We start from the raw sequence: 17,369 nt of genomic DNA, 5'->3' as shown, positions 1-17,369 counted from the left end.
TGAAAAATCTTGATGAGATATTTTCATATAATGTTGCATATGACATCATGAATGATGATGATGATCCAGAACCAAAATCTGTCATGAAAAAATAGACATGATTGGGATCATTGGAAAAGAGCAATACGAGCTGAATTTGAATCGCTCAATAAAAGAAAAGTTTTCGGATCTATCGTTCTCACACCTAAAGATGTGAATCATGTGGAGTATAGATGGATTTTTGTGCGAAAAAAAAATGAGAAAAATGAAGTTACAAGGTACAAAGCTAGACTTGTAGCTCAAGGTTTTTCTCAAAGACCAGGAATTGATTATGAGGAAACTTATTCTCCTATTATGGATGCAATTACTTTTAGATACTTAATCAGCCTGGCAGTTTTCTAAAAATTTAGAAATGCATCTCATGGATGTTGTGACTGCTTATCTATATGGATCACTTGATAGTGATATATATATATATATATATATATATATATATATATATATATATATATATATATATATATATATATATATATATATATATATATATATGAAGATACCTGAAGGATTTAAGGTATCAGAAGCAACCAATGCAAAACCTAAAGAAATGTACTCAATCAAGTTACAAAGGTCTTTATATGGGTTGTAACAATCGGGTCGCATGTGGTATAAACGATTAAGTGATTACTTGATAAGCAAAGGGTATACCAATAATCTTATTTGCCCATGTATTTTCATTAAGAAAACAACATCTGGATATGTGATCATAGCTGTTTAATATTGATGATCTTAACATCATAGGTACAAATAAAGAGATCCATGAAGCAATTCAACTTCTAAAGAAAGAATTTGAAATAAAAGATCTCGGAAAAACCAAGCATTGCCTTGGTTTACAAATTGAGCATATGCCTAATGGTTTACTTGTACATCAAACAACATATACTGAAAAGATTTTGAAACGTTTCAATATGGACAAGGCAAAACCATTAAGTACTCCTATGGTTGTTAGATCACTCAATGTTGAAGCTGATCCATTTCGTCCATGTGAAGATCATGAAGATATTCTTGGACCAGAAGTACCATATCTTAGTGCAATTGAAGCTCTTATGTATCTTACAAATTGTATAAGACCTGACATTTCTTTTGCAGTTAATTTGTTGGCAAGGTTCAGCTCTGCTCCTACCAAAAGACATTGGAATGGGATCAAACACATATTTTGATACCTTCGAGGAACTACTGATTTAGGATTATTTTATTCTAACGAATCAAAACAAGATTTGGTTGGTTATGCAGATGCAGGTTATTTATCTGATCCACATAAAGGTAAATCTCAAACTGGATATGTATTCCTAAATGGAGGTACTGCAATATCATGGCGTTCTCAAAAACAAACACTTGTTGCTATATCATCAAATCATGTCGAAGTGATTGCATTACATGAAGCTACTCGGGAATGTTTTTGGTTGAGATCAATGATACAACTCATTACTGATTCTTGTGGACTAGAACGCGATAAAAATTCAACAACTATCTATGAAGATAATGCAGCTTGTATAGCACAGATGAAAGAAGGGTACATCAAAAGTGACAGAACAAAACACATACCTCCTAGATTCTTCTCATACACTCAAAATCTCATTAAGGACAACCAAATTGAAATGAGATATGTGCAATCCAGCAATAACTCTGCTGATCTTTTCACGAAAGCACTTCCAACTGCTATTTTCAGAACACACATTCATAACATTGGCATGAGACATGTTCAAAAGATGTAACAGCTGAAGCGATGTCTACTTGAGGGGGAGTCAACTCCCAGCTGCACTCTTTTTCCCTTAGCTAAAGTTTTTTTCCACTGGGTTTTCTTTAGAAAGGTTTTTAACGAGGCAGTAATTTATAGTTGATCTTCAACAAAACAAAATTGCTATCCAAGGGGAAGTGTTATAATAATAATAATAATAATAATAATAATAATAATAATAATAATAATAATAATAATAATAATAATAATAATAATAATAATATGGATAGTCAATTTTGGTGTATACATATAGTCAATTTTGGTACATAAAGTATGTATTTTTATATTGAGATTTTAGGCTATAAATACTCATGAATGCAAGCATTAAACTTGCACCATTTCTCACACTTACAAAGTGTTTCTTTCTTTTGCTCCATTATCATATTTGTTCTTACACTTCATTATTAGTATTCTTAATCAAGAATCAAACCACTAAAGGTAGTTATAAGCCTACTGAATTATAACATAAGAATCAAACCACTAAAGGTAGTTATAAGCCTACTGAATTATAACAATTTACAATTTAATTTTACCATATATTTAAGTCCCGCAAAATCAAGGGTTACATACTATTAAAACATTATATTAACCCTATTAAAATGACATTTTATTAATAATTATTTTTATAAATAAGCTCTTAAAACTCTCCTTAAGAATTATATTATATCATAAACTAGCGGTACGTTGAGTTGACGAAAGGTAATTATTATAGAAAAGTATGTGATTATTTTATATGTACAAACAAATTATTCGTATTTAATTTGTCTAATAATAACTGTGTGTGATAGGTATTATTAAAATAGCCATGCTAATAATTTCAAAAGGTTGTATTGTAGTGTGAAAAAGATGAATCACTAAAAAATAGATAAAATTGTAATTATTTTTTTACCGGCAATTTTCGCATCGAATACTCTCATTTACGACCCACATACGCTAGGTAGGAAACTCCAAGGATCATCTCGGGTTGCACGGCAACTAATCAAATGACCTGGGTTGCTTGACAACTAATCGCAGTAAATCCTGTAGAAAACCTCCCCCTCCTCGGAATCAAACCCAGGTTGCTTGTCAACTAATCACGGGCCCGCCCTACTAAGGCATTAGATACCATTGAAGCAATGCTTCGTTGGTTAAAATTGTAATTATTGTGTGAGGAAGTTAAATGAAATATACCAGAGAAACTAATTAATGAGAAAGTCAAGAAAACTAAAGACTAACTGACAGATTAACGGAAAAGGACTAGTTTGTGCCACGCAAACTGACATGTAGGCACAGACTAACTCATAGACTCAATTTGTTCTATGTCGACTGACATGTGAGCATAAACTGACACGTGTCAAAAAATAAGTCACAAAGACTGACATGTGGCATAGACTAAGCAACACAGACTAACATGTAGTACCAACTGAGTCACACGGACTAGCATGTGACACATACTGAATCACAAAGACTTACACGTGGCACAAATTGTGTCGCGTGGATTTTTATATAAAAATACAAATTTTAAAAGGTTACTGTCTGTCATTTTTGGGTTCCAATCAGAAACTGGCCTTAGGAAAGTCAGTTTTTTACTAGGATTCATGATGTCTGAAAAGTGCACCTTTTTGCTGACTGAATTCAAAATGAACGAAACTGGCCTTGAGAAAGCCGGTTTTGGCTGACATGTGTAAAAATCGGCATTGGCAAGGCCGGTTATACTAGATTTATAATTATTTTTAAAATATTATTTGTGTAAACTTCTCCGAAAAACAACTATTTGAAGAAAAAAAATCCTATTGTTACTGACTTCTCAGGAACATGGCGGTCATTGGTGTTCTTTCTGATCACTTTTATGCTCGAGAGTTGTGGTTTAGTGTATTTCTTTGTTAGCGTATAGGCATATTGTATTCTCCTAATCATTAGTGTTTTCACTCGGTTGGTGGGATCGTTTGCTTATGTTTGTTGTTATGTCTTGTGTTTGGCTTAGTTTGGTTTTCATATTATATCAGTTGTAATTGTTAATCTTTAGATCCGCTCGATGTGATTTAACTTTTTTCTGGAATAAATATTGAATAAGAAATTATTATGAAGACAATATATATATGTTTTTGTCAAAGGTCAATACTATCACAATAGAGAATCCATTAACTGATTACGAGACAAAAATTAAAACCGTTAATAATATTGGACAAATTGTACACTCGTCTCATTTTTTCAGACACCAGACACTTGTCTCACTCTAGGATTCTCACTAATTTAAATACAAACTTATATCATCACATACGTTCGAATATATTTATCATTGTCTATCCGCAACAAATTAAATATTAATAATGATGCACAAAAATGGTGTAATGTATTTAGAGTTGTTTCTTTTAGCCTGTTCCACCCTGGTTGCCTCCCGGAGCATCGTCAAGACCTTACCTGGATTTCATGGTCATCTACCTTTCAAACTAGAAACCGGGTATATAACAATAATAACTATTATTATTAATTTATTATGATTATAGGGTGAGGATTCATACAGAACTTAGGTACGGAGAAAACCTAGAGAACTCACATTTTAATGTACATGCATCTACCATATGCACCTATTCTTTGAACAAAAAAATTCACAAAAAAAAAAAAAAAAAAAAAAAAATTTCAAAAAAAATGTTTTTGTTGAAATTTTTTTTTTAAAGTTTTCCACGTCAGCATGCTGACGTCAGCGGTCTGACTGCCACGTCAGCAGACTGACTGCCACATCATCGCAGACTGAGCCACGTGTCAGTCTGTGCTGATGTGGCAGTCAGTCTGACGTCAGCAGCATGCTGACGTCAGCGGTCTGACTGCCACGTTAGCAGACTGACTGCCACATCATCGAAGACTGAGCCACGTGTCAGTCTGTGCTGATGTGGCAGTCAGTCTGCTGACGTGACAGTCAGTCTGCTGACGTCAGCATGCTGATGTGGAAAACTTTTTTTAAAAAAAATTGTGGGAAAAAATTTTCGAATTTTTTTTTTTTTTTAAATTTAGCCCTATTTAAAGTTTAGGGTTTAGTCCCTAAACCCAAAACCCGTAAACCCTAAACCCTAAACTCTAAACCGTTCGTGTTAAAAACTCATTCTAAACCCCAATTTCTAAACCCTAATTTCTAAACCTCAAATTCTAAACCCCAATTTCTAAACCCCAATTCTAAACCCTTCTACTAAACCCTTTGGTGCTATGGGTTCTCTCCCTACCTAAGTTCTCCATGAATCCTTTCACTATGATTATATATATATATAAAATATTAATTTAATTTTAACTTCAGGGTTTTTATGTGAATGATTAAATAAAATATATAGTTGAATGAATGTGCATATATGTATGTATGGAAAAATGAAGGTATATTGGAATAGGAGAAGAGGAAGATGTGCAGCTATTTTATTATTTTGTAGAATCAGAAGGGAATCCTGAAAAGGATCCACTAATTATTTGGCTTGCTGGAGGACCTGGTTGTACCACTCTTCATGCCTTCTTTTTTGAAATCGGTATGCATTTTTGTTTAAAAATGTAGATAACTGTCATCTAAACTAGAAGATAGTATATCTGTATTTTTTGTTTGTGGGGGCAGGGGCGGATTTATGTGGGGACCGAGGGGGGCGCTCCCATTGAATTTTAAATTTTTAGTGTAAAAATTTTAAATTTTTCGACTTTGCCCTCGGTATGGATCTTTTTTTTTTTTGCCCCAAAACCTATATATTTTTCCCCGGTGAAAAAAAAAAATCATGCATCCGCCACTGTGTGGGGATGTTACCTTATGTAGCTTCTTGCTAGTTTACTGATTGAAAAAAATTACGGAGTTGGTGTAAGTCAAAAGAGATGGAACCATGAAAAATGAGGAATATACCCTCACATGCCAGACACATGTTAACATTAAGAGAATTTTACCAACGATTGTTAGTGAAAGGGACCAACCGCGTAATAGACGATACTTCGGTGACCAACCGAGTCAAAAAATAGAAAAATGCCAAATGTAAAATATGAAACAAACGTTAGGACCAACTGCATACTTTTTTCTTGTAAATTTTATATAAATTAAATCTTACCTTTAAAAAAATATTTACTGGAATTTACACTGTTATGAGTGTTGCATATCCTTTATGACATAAGCTGTGCACAAAAGAATATTACAAAATGTACAATAACAACAACAAAACTCAATTCTACAAAAGAATCTTACAAAATATATTTTTTTTATTTCTTTTGTAATATTAGAATATAGAATATTACAAAATGTATTCATAAATAGCATTGATCTTATATTAATAGGTCCTATGCAAATTCAATACGGAAAATACATCCATAATGTCCCTGCTCTACAGGTTGACCCAAACTCATGGACAAAGGTACCAAAATACTCTTGATTTTCTAACTCTGGCTAATTTACTTTTTCCTAAACTATAATGTTAAGTTCAAAATTTGTACACTTGCACGCAAAGGTGGCGAATATCATATATGTGGATGCACCTACTCTGACCGGATACTCATATACCAGAACTTTAGAAGCTGCTCGTTCAAGTGATACATTATCAGCATCACAAACCGTTGAATTTATTAGAAAGGTCAGTATGCAGTATTATAAATTATAAATCAAATTATATTGCGAGTAATGAGTAATTTGTGCTGATTGTTACTTAATAATATTAATTAATTAATTAATTAATTAATGCAGTTTGTTAGAGATCATCCCAGATTTTCAAACAATCCTATGTATGTTACTGGGATCTCTTATTCTGGAATTGTTATTCCTATGGTTACTGAAGAATTATATAAAGGTATTGCATTTTACTCTGTTCTCTCTTCTTTTTATTATTATCACCTTCAAGTTTTTATTAAGTTTATTATTACTATTCGTGGATACATTAAAAGGAAGCGTAAAGTGATCTAATTTGTGTTCCTTCTAAAGGTAACGAGGAAGGATTAGAGCCTAATATTAACATTAAGGTAAGTAATATGTGGATAATTACTCTAAATAAATTCCTTGGTTTTGTATTCTATAAGCATGAAACATGTATGCGTGATATTTCTAAGATTATTCTCGATGGAAAACTGTAGGGTTACATGGCAGGAAACCCGCTAACTGATGAAAGTGGTGATAGAAACTCGAGATTCGAATATGCTTATCATGTCGCACTTATACCCAAAGATTTATTCGAGGTAGCACAAAACTTCTGTTTCATATGCATAGTCATATCTCTGTTCCAACCGAAATGCAACCAGAAATAGTAATGTGTATTTATTTATATAGTCAACGAAAAAGAACTGCAACGGAGAGTTTGTAAAAGCTAATTCTAAAAATTTGCTATGCACGTCAAATCTTGTTGAAGTCGACAAAGTATCATTAATAACCATTAATCTCATCTTAATTCTTCTTATACGTTCTGTCATGTTAGCTAAATAGCTAATACGTTTGCTTTTATTTATTTTAGCGCGTTAAAGACATTAATATTCAAAGTATTTTGGATCATAATTGCCAAGAAGCAACTTCTTTGTTGAAAAGTTTATATCAAATAAAGGAAAATCAGATATGCCCTGAGGCCAATCCAATTAAGATGGTTTTGCAACATTCTTCGGCGAATAGTACCCATCGCTGTCGAGTACATTATCTTCCTTGCTCTCCAATTCTTGTGTATTTTTATACTATGAACATGTAATATATTTATATATGCAAGTTATATTTCTGTCAACAGGAAGATTATTATAACTATGCAACTATTTGGGCGAAAGATAAACGTGTTATGCGAGCACTTGGTGTACATGAGGTATGTTAACTAATACATAGTTGATAATTTATTCATTTAATGTGTTTTTGTTGATATAAAATGCTATTGTTAATTAGGGAATGGTGAAGGAGTTTCGGCTATGTAACTTGGACATGAGATACTCATCAAGTAAAAGTTCAATGCCGTTATATGAGTTCGACGTCCTAAGTAGCGTCATCTATCACAAAATGCTAACTAAGAGAAATTGCAGAGCTTTGATCTTCAGGTAATCAAAGTACTATGCTACTTTTTGTTAAAGTCTACTTACACGATCTGACTTCTTACGTGTTTAATGAACAGTGGAGATCACGACCTAATGGTTCCATATATCGGTACACATAATTGGATAAAGTCTCTGAATTTGACAATTACGGATAGTAACTGGGAAGCTTGGTATTCAAATGATGAAGTAGGAGGTTACAAAACCACCTATGCCCGCGATAACTATTCATTAGTATTTGCGACCGTAAAGGTACAATAAATTCATAGATGTATCTTTATATAGTCGGGAAATATAGTTATTTAACAAATTACTGATTTTACAGGGCGCAGGTCACACGGCTCCAGAATTCAAGCATAAAGAATGCTTTGAAATGGTTAAGAAATGGTTTGCTTATGAATCTATTTAAATAAATGAATTTGTCATGATTCAGTTCACTGGAATAGTGATAATCTTGAATAGTGATAATCTTCATTATCATTATTTGTCCCGCACTTGTCATCTTAGAAAGATCTTATTGTTTGTCTAATATCATAATGACATTATTCTTAGATAATGTAGCATTTAAACCCCTAATGAATGTAATGATGCTGAACAAAGTTTTTTTAAAACATAATCTTGTACAAGACAGCATAGGTTTAGTAAGTTGATAGGTAATTCACGATAAAATGTATCAGATTACACTGCTTTAAAATCAGCAGTAAACCATGATCAATGACTAGAAGCTAGAAATCACGACTCTCATTACTACAAAATAAAGGACCAACAGCATCATCTACTTGAAGTATATCGAGATCTGAGGAATATCAACGTCATTATCATCATCATCCTCACAAGCCACAACCACGTCAAAATGTCGTCTGAACGGAGGGAGATCAGCTTTAGCCACATCTGTTACAAGTTGTACCATCTTTTTGTCCATTCTATCTTTGTGCCTTGGGAACATGCTGTTGTACAACAAGCAGCTTCCAAAAGAAATGCTATAAGCATTCAGCCCTTTGTTTTTAAGCCATTTAAGAAGCTCTCTCAAAGTGGGATTATCTCTGATGATCCAGCGGTCCCAAACGGTCCAGCTCAGGTCCTGGTGCTTAATCACTTTTGGTGGAACAGGTTCAGCCATTGAGAAGAGAGGAAGCGCAAGGTTGACAAAGGTGTTTCTGTAGTCTTCCACTTTGTGACCTCCATTTAAGACCTTGTAGAGCTCCAAACAGACAAAGCCGGTAGCCATAGCTGTGGCGGTTGCTATTGCAGGAATGATCCTACCAGCAATAAACTTGGCTTTAAGCTTATCGACTTCTGGGATGCTGTAGTTTCTAGCTCTCATATTAGCAAGCCCAGCTATCAGGTCCATGTGATAGTTGGTATCATCATCCTAAACATTATAAAAAAAAAAAAAATTTAGCTCAAGTGAATACTTTAATCCACTTACTAAAAACAATTTGACAGTTATAGTTTTAATAGCATGATCTGCACATTATAAACAGGTCAGAAGTTGAGTCATCTTGACCTGAATCGCTGTCCCCTAGATTTTTTATTTTAATTTAAATCATATTTTTTGAATAAAGAAAGTTATTAGGTTTTTATGCACCAATAAAAGATTGGATTTTTCTAACGACAACCCTTGTGGCTGTCGTTAAGGTGCATAAAAGACTTGTACATAACCGTTACCTTTGACTTTAAAGTGGCGGTGAGTGAAATTTGACAAGTTTTTTATGCACGTTAATGACAGCATAAGGGCTGTCTTAAAAAAACAAAGAAGATTTTGGAAAACTTAAACGAACAAGACACAAAGACGCTTTATTGACAAACGAATATATATAGAGAGAGAAAGGGTGCACCTTCTCAAACTGAATCGGGTTCATCTTGAAGCCAGGTGGCAGCTTCTGGTGGCACAATGTTAACTTCTTGATCAAATCATTTATAACAGCAGAATCATCAATAGATGCAGTGGACATACTAGTGGCCTTTTCATCGGTTACAATCTTCACATCCTTTTTGGGTTCAAAATCGGGTACAATAACTTTGCCAACAGCATCAGCACACTTGTTTGGAGATTTGACCCAATCAGGAATGGGTATACCATAAGTTTCAGCCCTTAATATAGATGCTGCTATCACAAATTGAAGATGACTTTGGTCTTCAACAGAGAACTGAAGGGGTCGAGGGAAACGTTTTGGTGCAGACCAAAAAGGCATCCCACTACTGTTATTAGCATCCTCAGGGAACGTGAATGTCAGCTGTTTCACACGGTTGGCAAAATAGTCTTCAAACCTGAAGGAATATGAAAGAGCATGTGAAAAGATGATCATTAAATAATGAGTTGATTCGAACTATTTTTGATCTCCAACGGGTGAAACAGGTTAAAACTATCAAATGGAAATATAATAAAAAGATACGAGTTCGAGTGAAATGGCTGAACGGGTCAAAAGTTAATAGTGCAGTAACACATCTTGATTGAATTTTAACTAACTTATTTAAAACTATTGTAGCAATGATATGACCTTCCAAGTAGATTTGAAATATCAAAATATAAAAAACTTAGGACCTTCAATTAGAAGTGATCCATGTCAACCAAACTTCACCCGTTTCAACCCATACCAAAAACTACACATTAAGACATGAAACTGTTCATAGAGATTTGAATCAATTTAGTTTATACTTTGCCTCCAGATTAAACAAAAAAGTCACTTTAAGTGTACTCACAATACCTAAAATCTTCTTGATTATTTTATTTCAACATTTAATTAATATTTAAAGTTTTGACTGTTTGTTATATTAAACTTATGGATAGAAGACACAAGAAAAAATTGTTGACTCCACAATACATGGGTATCATTTTTGACGATGAAAACCAACCACCCATCCTACCCATTTTACCCTCGAGAAAAATGTTAAGCTGAATGTACTAGTTTAAAATTAAAGAAAATTACTTCAGACGGGCCCACGTTATGCAATCTGTGAATGTTTCGCATCGCTCCTTCTCTAGACATTCAAGGACACGTTCCAAATTATCCCTTGCTTGTGCATCACCAGCCTTTTCCATTCCAGAAGTATACTCACTTGGATTAGATAGATAAGCATTTGCTTCAGCTGGAGTCTTCTCAAGCAATCCTTCAAACTCCGACCGAGCCCAAGTCAAACAGTGGTCAATGTTATGCGGAAATGAATGTACCGTACACATAGGAGCTTGTTTCTCAGGTGGGTCCCTGGAGGCACCATAGTTCTCAGTTAAGTGTGGAATCACCATTTGAGTGTTACACTTGGCACCTAAAGTTCCCGACTCTAAAAGTGGTTTTTGAAAATACAAGCATCGTTGATCGATATAAAGACGTGCATTCACATTGTCAAGAGCGTTAACAACAACGCTAAGATTTTCCCAAAAGGTATCATCAAACACATTTTCAGAATCTGGGCTGGCCCGATTTTGAAGTGCTTCGACATGAAAATTAGGGTTTATCAAAGAAGCAGCAGTTGCAGCAACGGTTGACTTAGCTTGTCCAATGTTCCAATCTCGGAAAAGAAACTGCCTACTAAGGTTGCTTTTCTCAATAACATCATCATCAGTAACTGTTAACTTCCCATCATTACCACAAGAAACACCCATCAATGCTAAGTTCTTCAAAAATTCACAACCTAAGGCACCAGATCCCACAACAAAAACTTTGGCTTCCTCCAACTGTTTCTGAAGTTTGGCCCCAAAAACCGATATTTGAGCATCATAACGAGTATTCAAAGGCTTTAAATCATTTGGATCCAAGGGCTCAACAGGAAGGGACTCGAGGGAGTCAAAATAGAAAAACTGCTCACAATAAAAATAAAAAATTTGTTAGAATAGATTACAGACTATAAGCTTAAAATCAACCCACACATGCACAGGGTGTATTTGGTGGTCACCATGGGTTTCAATAATAATTTCATCTTAAAAGGAAACCGACAATAAAAAAGTGATTGAATGAGTTCGAAGTTATAATAATAATAAAATAAAAAACATAGGTTTAAATGTGGTATATTGGTGGTTTAATGCTATCCCCATCTAATAACAGCTGTTAAAGTTAAATATCTATCAATAACTTGTTATCAGACCCCCGGTATAACAGATAACAAGAAGCGTCTAACCAAACATGAAAACTGATTGTTGAAATTTCGGTTCGCAAAAATCACATGATAAACTTCATAGAGAAGACCTTAAAGACCCGTAAAGTAAGAGAGATGAAGAATAGAAGTTGCATTTTACTCATTTACTTATAAATAGGTTTGTGCTTTGTCTTACAGGTGCAAGTCAAACAAACTAATCTGAATAGAAAAAAAGTCAATTGGCTTGATGTATTGAACATAATGAAAGTCGCCCAAAGCCCATTCCCATTACTTATAACCTCCTACTGTTTTATTCAAAGATTTATATATAAATATAAATAAACATAAACATTTAATTTTCATAATTCAATAATGATTGGTATATTAACAAGAACAATTTTCAAAAAAAAAGCTGAAAATGGGCAAGTGTCAAGAGGGTCAACCATTGATAAAAAGAACAGAGAAGAATAAAACAAAATTCATATTAAAAATGGAGCACTTAGACCCATTACCCAACCCGCCACCTTCAGTGAGAACTAACCTGAAATAGAGGATGGAACTTTCCAGAGCAAGCCTTCACAACTTCCTGTCCAACTAAACCCCCAAACATCGCTGCCATAGGGTTCAACACAGACCGTGCACCAAACGCGAAATTTCGTACAATTTTCTCATCAATTTCTTCAATTTTTCCATCTTTTAGTTCATTATTCATGTGAGTAACTAAAGAGAGAAATTTCTGGGCATCTTCATCGCTTCCAGCAACAGGGTATCTTCCCAACTCTGATACAAGCTTATCCAATGCTTGAAACATCAGATGCAGAAGTGGAGGGCGATCAAATTTGGAGAAATCGCTAAGAAGAAATTCACCAGGATCTTTAAGTGCTTCTTGCAGAGGCTTAAAGTTTAACACTTTCGGTTGTTTCAGTTGTGTAACAATTCCACCCTTCTGATAAGCCCCATAATTTGTGGTATCTTCTTCTATACTGAATGAATATGGTTTTGCATTTATTACTTTTCTTGGCTTACCATCATTGAGTTCTGACATACCATGAACTTCAGAAAATACAACTAGATCTCCATCTTGAAACTCGATCCTTTCATCATCAACACATGTGACCAATGGAGGATTATCATTGCTTATGGATGCAATAATGCCTGTATATGGATCATTTCCATCGACATCATCGACAGTAAACTTTGGGCCAAAGTCGCAAAACACACAGCCGAAAAGTCCTCGGACTTCAGATTTTATAAAAGCAATTGGAGGCTCATGTTTGTGGCAGAAACTATCGAACTCGATAGCTTTCTCCAAGCTAATATCCGTGAACACTACAGCCTGTTGAAACAATTGCATATTTAGGAGTTATTATCAAATAAACAAACATTAAATACAACTTGATTCATCAAGTACTGTATGACGAAAAAACACAAAAAGAAGAGAAATATATGATCTTTCAAAGAAAGAATACAAATGTAATCAACAGTAAACCATGTGTACAGCTAATGTTAGACATGTAGCCAACTACATGTATACATCTCGAGATGGATAGAGAAGTGCTAATAACAACCAGAATCACGTGATAATTTACTGAAAGCAAGCATGTTGTCATAACTTCTTGAGACTGATAAAAACCTATACAGACGGCAGGTGCATTTAAGCTGAAGAAACTCAATAAAACTGTAACAAGCAAAGCAAGGCAAGGCACATAATCCTGATAGAAATGCAACTGAGGTTTAGTATGCCTTGTGAGGTAACTAAAAAGAGACTCCCTATGATGTTTAATGCATTAGCTCTTTAAATTAATCAAAACTTTTAATTACCAGAGTAATAGTAAGACAATTCATTTCTCAAATAATGGTAAGGTCATCCTAGATAGCACTAACCGAAGAGCTGTCAAGTCTATCATCCTCAAAGTGAAGTTACATGAGTTTTTTAAAAGAAAAATAAAAAGTCTGATCAAGAACAATAATCACGACATTATAAAATAAATCTACTTGATGACTGATACGTCAGATTTTATTTATTCATGATTGTTAAAACTCGTGAAAAAATCATAACATTTAGAGATTTAGAAAGAGTGTATTCAAACTAGATAAAATAGGATAAAAAGATGAGATATGTTGCTGACCCTTGAGACAAAGGAAGTCCATATAAAGTACATTGATGTTATTATAAAATAATATAGTATTATTAGTAGCAAGGGCATGAGAAAGTAATAGTGATACTAGTGGCAATCTACTTGATAAATACAAGAAAAAAACTCCATCTTATACATTCTTTATTGATGGCATAGTGCTACTTAATAAAAAAAGTTAATACAAGTCCATAATGTGCAAACTATAGTGCTGTAACTGCAGCTCACCAAGAGATACGTAACAAAAATAGCATTCCAAATGTGTAGTCACATCATAGAGAAAAAACCAAACTGATATGAGAATATTAACCGATAAATAAAAGATACAACAATGGTGGAACCTCTGATTATTATGAACTCTTGAAGTCACATCATTATCAACAAATGCCAACTATCAAGGGTACCAAATGATGCATGTACCGCTATCGGCTTTCTTAAACTAATATTCACAAGTAATGAGTGCACACCTTATCAAAGGTAACTTTCTGAGTCAAACAATCCTCAACAAAATTAAGTCATCCAAAAATGAAAAGATTGCACAATCTTAAGGCATCATCATGGCACATCCAAAAATGATACGATTACACAATCTATAAGGTACCGTCATAATAATAACCAAGCATATGTCAAAAATGATTTCATCAAATAAGGCAATTGTAAAAGTGTGGTTGTGACACGTGAACAAAACAAATGAAACATTAAATCATTTTGAAAATTATCAAACATGGCACATTTGCATAGAAAATGTAAAACACCGACATTCAAAACGAACATAAGAATCACATATAAAAAAAATTACATAAGCTAACTATTTACCTGAAATTCAGAAAGCTTTTCAGTGGTTAATTCAGTAGTTAACGTAGATACAACCACAGAATTATTCAGTTCTTGCATCTTCTGAATGGAAGCAAGAGCTCTGTTCTTTCCCAAATCTTCCTCCGTAAAGACGAAATTGCTAGATAAATCCCACAACTCAACAGTTCCTTGATCATGCAAAGTCACAGACTTAACACCAGCTAGAATAAGGTTCTTTGCTGCAAAAAGAAAGGTATAATACAAGTTGGTACAGAGTCACACAATTAGTAGAACGACAATAAATCATAAAAGCAGTTCACAATCACAAATACAAAATGCTAACTAGGCTCACCGATTTCAGCACCCAGGCCCTGCATCCCAGAAACTAAAATGTTAGATGCAAATAGCCGCCTCATAGTTTCTCGGCCATAAACTGCAAGCTGTCGGCTATGAAGATCCTCGTCAATATCTGTTTTGTTCGATTCACCACAGACTGGCATTTTACCATTAGTGGTACCATTACCATTAGGACTGTTTCCTCCTCCCATTGATGCTACTGTCAACGATGGTTCAGTGCTTGTACTAGCGGCGGCGGCGGTGGTGGCAGCGGCTGATGAGATAAAGCTGTCAATCTTAGTTTTTTTAACTAAAGTATCATCCACTACTACCTCTCCGCCAGCTGATCTCTTTCCAGGAAGCATAAAGTCCGACGGTGAACTGTTTACACCAATCCAATAGATAAACAATCTCAAAACCAAATCTATCAACAAAATATATAATAATCAGCTAATTAAAAACCTAATCATCAACACATACAAAAAACCTAGATGACCTATAGGATTAAACAGTTTCAATTTCAATTATAAATCATCAGATTATTTTGATTCTTAAATAGCAATAATATAATCAAATCACACAGTGATTACATGTATATACTGTGCATATATCATATATCACATCACATATTCACAAATCACGCATATAATAGACACATAAACACACGTATTGAGAACAAGTGATCTAACAAGTGCAAACGATGACACGTATACTAAATTACAAGACGATAGCCGTACGTAAACTGAGATGAACTGCTTGAAAACATATCGCAATTATAAAAAGAAGAAACGATGAAAATCAGTTTCGTTTAATTGTTTAAAGTAAAAACGATGAAATATATGAACAATAAACAAAGAGTAAAATGAATATACAAAACAGATATGTATATATATAATGGATTGGAGAATGCGTACAGCAAAAGATTAGAAGGTCAAATACGAAGAGTATAAAGTAAAGAATATAATGAATTGATTGAAATTGTTACCGATGGATGAGATCTTTGAGGAAGTTAACTATGAAGAAAGGTATTAATGGAGGCTGAGTTTTGATATTTTAGGGTTTGATGGATTCTAGAAACGATAGTGACAATGGCGTGATTGAAGAGGTGGCACTCTTTTGGTTGATTTTGATAAAAATAAAAAGCCTATAGCCAAAACAAATACTTCAGGGCTCGCTGATTTTGGGTTGCTAGGTTAAAAATTGGGCTCATGAGAAAATTTTTGAAGAAGGATAAAATTAATTTATGGTTGTAAAATGTACAATTTTTAAAAAAATATAAAAGAAGTTTTATCCACAATTAACAAAATGTACACTTTTTAATAGTTCCCAAAGTTTGCGAGTTAAAGTAACTAAGGGTGCGTTTGATAAAATTGAATGATTTAGCGTTGAATGGTTCATAATTTGAATGGTTCAGACTCTGAATGAATTTAGTTCTGAATGACAATGAGCTGTTTGATAATCATTTTGAATAAGCAATATGAATCAATTTAATCAACTTGTTATCGTTTAACATTAATAAAAACTTCAATATACTTATTTGATAAGTGTTCTGGATACGATTTAAGAAGAATATTAAATATTAAATAAAATTTTGCCTCTTAATGGTTGAGAGAGTGTTTTAACTCTGAATAGTTCAGCACTGAATACTGAACCATTCAGCACCATATCTCATTCAGAGGTCAGAAACAAACGCACTGAATGTTGAATGGTTCAGCATGCAGTGCTGAACCATTCCATTAAGAGGTAAACAAACACACCCTAAAAGTCAGACATGCGGTGGACTGACCTTTTTAGTAAGGATGACTAAAATTGTTAATCGATCTATTGGATGAAATTATGTCTATTCAACTCGGATTGTTGAAGTCTTTTAACATATGTTAAGTGTCAAGGTAATTCGGATAGAACAAAGTATTGACGTGTTCGTACATTTGCATTGATTACGAAATAGCAAGCCCTAAACTCTAAGATATAGTGTTAGGCAATATCTCTTTTTTATTACCTTCTAAACGTATAATGTGTTTATATGAATATATGATGTGTGTGATGAATAAGTAGCGAGTACATAATTATTATTTGTTATATGTGTTAAATAACGTGTTTGAGTAATTGAAAGTAGTGAATTAACTTGGTATTGGGGTAGTTGAAATGATGGTTAGCACTTAATACTGAACTTTAAAATGTTACAACCTAGTATTGAAAATTTACACGTATTTGAATATCTTTTATTAAGACTTTATCTAAGTTAAAAAAAAAACAAACACTTCTAAATG

At 33.7% G+C, this 17,369-nt stretch overlaps 2 protein-coding genes across 3 annotated transcripts; one reads left to right on the top strand and one right to left on the bottom strand.

Annotated features, from left to right (window-relative positions):
- Positions 1 to 4,089: 4,089 nt before the first annotated feature.
- On the top strand, positions 4,090 to 8,197 carry LOC139882064 (serine carboxypeptidase-like 17). The gene is made up of 13 exons (XM_071866443.1): positions 4,090 to 4,217; positions 5,120 to 5,265; positions 6,047 to 6,123; positions 6,217 to 6,339; positions 6,450 to 6,552; positions 6,684 to 6,721; positions 6,833 to 6,934; positions 7,026 to 7,112; positions 7,207 to 7,374; positions 7,468 to 7,539; positions 7,617 to 7,765; positions 7,840 to 8,011; positions 8,085 to 8,197. Exons 1-13 carry the CDS (start codon positions 4,090 to 4,092, stop codon positions 8,166 to 8,168), a joined length of 1,449 nt encoding a protein of 482 aa, XP_071722544.1. The 3' UTR covers positions 8,169 to 8,197.
- A 150-nt stretch (positions 8,198 to 8,347) lies between these two features.
- Positions 8,348 to 16,219, bottom strand: LOC139897648 (ubiquitin-activating enzyme E1 1-like). Of its 2 annotated transcripts, none has more exons than XM_071880640.1 (7): positions 16,085 to 16,219; positions 15,116 to 15,480; positions 14,785 to 15,002; positions 12,375 to 13,169; positions 10,690 to 11,558; positions 9,598 to 10,030; positions 8,348 to 9,131 (listed from the first exon to the last, which is right to left on the bottom strand). In XM_071880640.1, the coding sequence occupies exons 2-7, from the start codon at positions 15,462 to 15,464 to the stop codon at positions 8,535 to 8,537; spliced, it is 3,261 nt and encodes a 1,086-aa protein (XP_071736741.1). In that variant the 5' UTR covers positions 15,465 to 15,480; positions 16,085 to 16,219; the 3' UTR covers positions 8,348 to 8,534. The 2 variants fall into 2 exon arrangements, with proteins under 2 accessions (XP_071736741.1, XP_071737372.1); XM_071881271.1 differs by having other exon boundaries at positions 16,014 to 16,090.
- Positions 16,220 to 17,369: the final 1,150 nt, after the last annotated feature.

This window comes from Rutidosis leptorrhynchoides, chromosome 1 (genome assembly GCF_046630445.1).
Source record: "Rutidosis leptorrhynchoides isolate AG116_Rl617_1_P2 chromosome 1, CSIRO_AGI_Rlap_v1, whole genome shotgun sequence".
NCBI lineage: Eukaryota > Viridiplantae > Streptophyta > Magnoliopsida > Asterales > Asteraceae > Rutidosis > Rutidosis leptorrhynchoides.
Note: the sequence above shows the minus strand (reverse complement) of the source record. Positions and strands in the feature narration are given on the sequence as shown.